This window comes from Muscardinus avellanarius, assembly GCF_963383645.1.
Source record: "Muscardinus avellanarius genome assembly, chromosome: 11".
Taxonomy (NCBI): Eukaryota; Metazoa; Chordata; class Mammalia; order Rodentia; family Gliridae; genus Muscardinus; species Muscardinus avellanarius.
The window spans coordinates 66,680,202-66,685,659 of NC_137797.1; the positions used below are offsets into that span (position 1 = coordinate 66,680,202).

General features: G+C 43.5%; 1 protein-coding gene across 2 annotated transcripts; it reads right to left on the reverse strand.

The window, feature by feature from the left end:
- Positions 1-1,603: 1,603 nt before the first annotated feature.
- HNRNPA1 (heterogeneous nuclear ribonucleoprotein A1) lies at positions 1,604-4,942 on the reverse strand (the record flags this gene model as incomplete). Of its 2 annotated transcripts, XM_080705807.1 has the most annotated exons (10): positions 1,604-1,659; positions 1,782-1,937; positions 2,513-2,671; positions 2,879-2,953; positions 3,163-3,255; positions 3,347-3,439; positions 3,524-3,734; positions 3,867-4,013; positions 4,295-4,411; positions 4,928-4,942. In XM_080705807.1, the coding sequence occupies 10 exons, from the start codon at positions 4,940-4,942 to the stop codon at positions 1,604-1,606; spliced, it is 1,122 nt and encodes a 373-aa protein (XP_080561933.1). The 2 variants fall into 2 exon arrangements, with proteins under 2 accessions (XP_080561933.1, XP_080561934.1); XM_080705808.1 differs by lacking the exon at positions 2,513-2,671.
- Between the last annotated feature and the right edge of the window lie 516 nt (positions 4,943-5,458).

Consider the following 5,458-nt stretch of genomic DNA (forward strand, 5'->3'; position numbering starts at 1 on the left):
TAGTTAAGGTTCCACCTGCTATTGCAAACTCAGCCAGTATCATGGCACTATCACCCATGCTTCCCCACCCCACCCCCTCCCACCCCATTCTTCCACCCCCTCCCCAAACTTCCAGGCAACACACCCATGGGATGGAATATACAGTCCTACTGATAAAACAATTATCTATGCTACTAGGTACAATGGCACTGGAAAGAGGGTACCAAAGGCTCAAAAGAATCTGTACAAATAACAATTATTGGATAGCTTAGGATTTCTATACAATCACACTTCAGGTTATGTGGCCCTGTACCATATTTAAAGGAAAACTGCAGTTAAGATGAGACTGTATAGAACACATAATCCATATTTTTAGTTTTAATCTCTAAATTATAGGATTAACCTATAAACCTCTGAAGACCCCACCCTGCCATGACCCAGTAAAACTGCAGTTTTCCTTTAAGTCTATTTGTTACTTAAATTCTTACTGGTATTTTATAAAGGTCTCCCAACATTTCTAATCTGTGGGCTGATGGGATGACACTAGCCAGCAGCTGGTTTCTATTCTCTGGCAGAGCTTTGAATTTGTGTTGTGATAGAAGCAATCAACATTTATCAGGGGTAGTGGGTAGGAAAGTCCAAATCTCTGCCAGTCCCAAATCCATACAGTTGTCATTCCATTCAAGAGAATTTAAATCGTTTATTGATTACACATGATAATGGATGATACACAAGCTTCATTCCCATCTATCAGTTATCTGGTACCATTATTCAATTTAGATATTGCATAGGATGTGCCAACAATCATTTTTATAACCAAATAATTCTGTGACTGCTTGGGTGACCCCTTCAATGGTGAAAACTCAGGTCACAACAGTAACTGTCAGTTCAACTACACCAAACCAAGGTATTTGAAGACAATGGTGTCTCTACCCAAGCAGTTATAATTTCAAAGGGAACCTGGCACCATCCTGAATGAATTCTAACTTCACACTGTTGGGAAGTTTACCAAGATGGCTTCAGAGTAGACTAACTTTACACAGCACATTTAAAAAAAGACACATTTATTCAGCGTCATGATCAGACTATTACATTTAGCAATCAACAGCACGGGTGCAAAAAAAAAGTCTACTACATTAAAACCCTTTTGTTGGAATGCTTTACACTTTCCACAGAACAGAAACTAAAATAACCTGTTATACAATTAGTCACAAATACAGTCCTCGAGTTTTTTTGCCCATACACATGAGTATTGTCTAAACCATGTCTTCTTTGTAGCAGCTAGGCCCTGCCACCACTGTGCTTGGCTGAGTTCACAAATCTGTTGTAACCTGTAGCTTCCCTGTCACTTCTCTGGCTCTCCTCTCCTGCTAAGCTTTGTTTCCTGTTGAACAATATGGAATAAAGTTGTTAATCTAAACATATTAAGACTCAAGGCTATAATCCAATACCAAGTTGTTTCCCACAAATTTTGCTGATCTGAATATTAGCTTAACATCCACAATTTTACTGCAATTATAATGTTAACTATGTTGCACCACTCAGCTACATTAGGGTTGCTGGGTTTATCAGCAATTATAAAATTAAGACAACACAAAAAATGTGCTTACTTACCTGGCAGTAATTAAAACCTTCTGCCACTGCCATAGCTACTGCTGCTGCTGGAACCACCATAGCCACCTGAAGTAAAAAAAAACTTCCTTTTAAGTACTGTGCCAATGTTAAAAAAAAAAACTTATAATGTCCCTGGAAACTGAAGTCACTAGATCTCTGGAGCTATCTAAATTTTACATATACTATACCTTGGTTTCGTGGTTTGGCAAAATATTGGCCTCCACCACCATAGGGGCCTGAGCTTCTGCCTCCAAAGTTTCCTCCCTTCATGGGTCCAAAATTTGAAGATTGATTGTTGTAATTGCCAAAATCATTGTAGCTTCCGCCACCTCCAAAATTGCTTCCTGGGAATGGAAAGAGGGCCTTTGTCTGTTACTTGAGGAAAACTGATAGTGTCTGATTTTGTCTAGTGCTCAGAATAAAATGCTTTATCAGCTGCCTGCCTTCCTCCCAAAGGGGGCTCCACGTCTTTGTTTTATTCTCTTGCCAAGGCATTCAGTTGAATAAACCAGCCTTTAATGAAAACCAACCCAACTCACAACACAAGCCTTTCCTACTGGTACTTATAAGCACTCACCAACCCCAAAGGCCATTCTTTAAGCATTCAGGGACAGTGCAAACATGAGTCTCTTGGACTTATCAACCAAGTGCCTAAGGTCCCAAATGAGTTCAGATCCTAAATCCTGCCACGGGACTGCTAATCTAACTCTAATGAAACCACTACCCAGTTATCCATCTATTTATTGGGAGTGAGGCGGCCCCAGCTTAAAGCCAGGAGGAGGTAGCACAGCAAGCCTGTTTTTAATTAACATGCAGCGTACCACAGAATGCTTTAAGAGCTTCAAATTCCAATATGGGCACAAACTCTAAAAGACTAATCTAGCTACCACACCAAGTACTTGGATCACTGGATACCTACCACTACCACCGCCAAAGCCGCCTCCGCCTCCTCCGTTGTTATAGCTGTCATAGCTGCCACTCCCGCCATAGCCACTGCCCTGGTTTCCATAACCCTGTCCACCACTTCCATAGCCTCTGCTTCCTCCAGAGTAACCAGGGCCGCCTCCTCCATAACCACCTACAAGAATACAATTCTTCTCAATAAGACAAAAGAATGTAACAACAGCAAACACCTGTGCAAGTGTAATGGTGAAAAGCCTACTCACAACATGCAGATTATGGGCCAAGCTCAATTCATCATGCACTAGGAATTTTAGTCTCTACTAGCCTATTCTAAATGTACAGGATGTCAAAAACTTACTTACATGTTCCTACCAAAACTTACCATCATTACCGAAACCATTGTAGCCATCGCCGCTGCCACCGTATCCTCCACCACCACGGCTGCCACCAAAGCCACCTGGAAGGAAGGTTAAGTTTTAAGGTAGGCCTGAAGTATTTTAATTACATCCTGCCTAGTAAGGACCAGAACTACATTTGGATAAAGCGCTTAACTTTGAAAATATAGGCCAAGAGTTTACCAATGAAGGTTGCAGAAGGCACAATAATGAAATTACAAGGTTGCTATACCCGCCAACTTTTAATAAGTCTTAGGTAAACCATACATACCACGACCACTGAAGTTTCCTCCTCGACCAAAATTGTCATTGCCACCAAAACCACCTCCACGACCACCACCAAAGTTTCCAGAACCACTTCGACCTTGAAAGAAAAGTTTAAGTGTTAAATCATAGAGCTTGCTCTTTGAGTTAAACTTCAGATTTCCTTCTAAAGCTTAACAAAATTAACGTACCTCTTTGGCTAGAAGAAGCACTAGCCATCTCTTGCTTTGACAGGGCTTTCCTCACTTCACAGTTGTGGCCATTCACAGTATGGTATTTCTGAACTAAGGAATTTTAAAGATAAAGGACTTAGAATTCTATTAAAGACTTTAGAATCCTTAGGTTAAGGCCAGTGACCCAATACTTACTGACAATCTTATCCACAGAATCATGGTCATCAAAAGTTACAAAAGCAAAGCCCCTCTTTTTTCCACTGCCTCGGTCAGTCATTATCTCAATCACTTCAATTTTTCCATACTGTTCAAAATAATCTCGTAAGTGATGCTCTTCGGTGTCTTCCTTGATGCCACCAACGAAGATCTTTTTCACAGTCAAGTGGGCCCCTGGTCTTTGAGAATCCTAAGAGGAAAAACACTTAAGTTACATAGGTCAGCAAAACTTATTCCCCAATCTGGAAATGTTTGAAACCCTCTCAAAAACGAAGTCACTACAGCACACTTCCAAATGAGTAAGAGAAAAAAAACCACTCACTTCTCTCGAGACTGCTCTCTTCGGTTCCACAACTCTTCCATCTACTTTATGTGGTCTGGCATTCATGGCTGCATCCACCTCCTCCACGGTAGCGTAAGTGACAAACCCAAAGCCCCTGGAGCGTTTGGTGTTTGGATCTCTCATTACCTGAGAACAGTTTAAGTTCACTTAATACACAGCCCACGCCAGAAGCTAACGCTATTTCTATTTTGAGTATAGCCCAAACTTTCCAACGGCCCTGAATACAAAGGCCTTCAGTTTCCCACGACCCTTAAGAGGTAGTTTTAAAGACCAATCAATCGCCCCTCCGCCGCCTTACTTCTACTACCCTATAAACTACTTCCATAAAACATTCCGAGAGGAAACACAGCAAGATACGCCAAGGATACAGTATTAGTCTACTGCCTTTTGTCCCTTCCGAGTCTTACCACACAGTCCGTGAGTGTTCCCCATTGCTCAAAATGGCTTCTCAGACTCTCATCAGTTGTTTCAAAGCTCAGCCCTCCGATGAAGAGCTTCCGCAGCTGTTCGGGCTCCTTAGGAGACTAGAGTGTGGGAGGGAGATTGTTTAACGGGGCTAAAACAAGTAAGTTTCGATTTAGCACAAGCAAAATCAGACACCAACATGCACACCACTTATTGTTCGTTCGGGTCCCAATGGACCACGTGCTTCTCCCCACCACCCGGGGTGTGGAGCGCTGCGTGCGCCCAGCGCATGCGTTCCTGCCCCACACGCACGCGCAACAAAAGGCCTGGGCGGAGGAGTGCAGCGCCACAAGGACCGCTAAAAGCTTTGAGAAACTCGTCTAACAGACAAAGCAAAAAAGGGCGCGTGTGCGCCTATCGATTTTAGCCATGAGTAACGCCCCCCCGTCGTGAAAATTGGCGGACGAAGGCCTCATGGCGACGAGGACAAAATGGCGGCCTGAACTTTGGAAGGAGTAGGCCCTGGCCGACTTACGGAGCTGCCGAAAGCTCTAGTGCAAACAAGAAAAGCAGGCCACATTCTGACGAACTCAGGGGCGAGGAAGAAAACCAAGCTGTAAACCCGTCTAACTCACCTCTGACTTAGACATGACGGCAACGGGAAGAGAGGTTTTAACGATGCTTCCTCGGCGACGTCCACGGGCAGAAAGGAGTAAGATAACGAACGTATCCACCAGCCTACCTTCAGCCTCGCCTATTTATCCCGCCTCCTGGCTTTCGGCATTGGTAGACTCCGCCCCTTCCTGTCTCTGATTGGAGACCTGAAATCGTTTCCTTTCACGATTGGTCTGTGGTGCCGCACTGCTAGGAAACGTCATCCGTTTGGGCGTTCTACGCAGGCTCCGCCCCTTGCAGTCCATTGGTTCCGGAGCTGCGTTAGTCTTAGCCTGTCTGATTGGCTAGCTTACCAATCATTCATATTTGAATATACCTAAAGTAACGAAACGCTTTTTTCATATTGCAGGTTCAAATATTACATTCGACTCGCTTGACAGAGCATGACATGCTGTACACTAGAAAAGTAGGCTGTGACAAGTTTTTTTTTACAACGACCGCTTATCGAGTGCATGTGTAGTAAAATGGCGAGTTTACGCAGGCGTATTAAG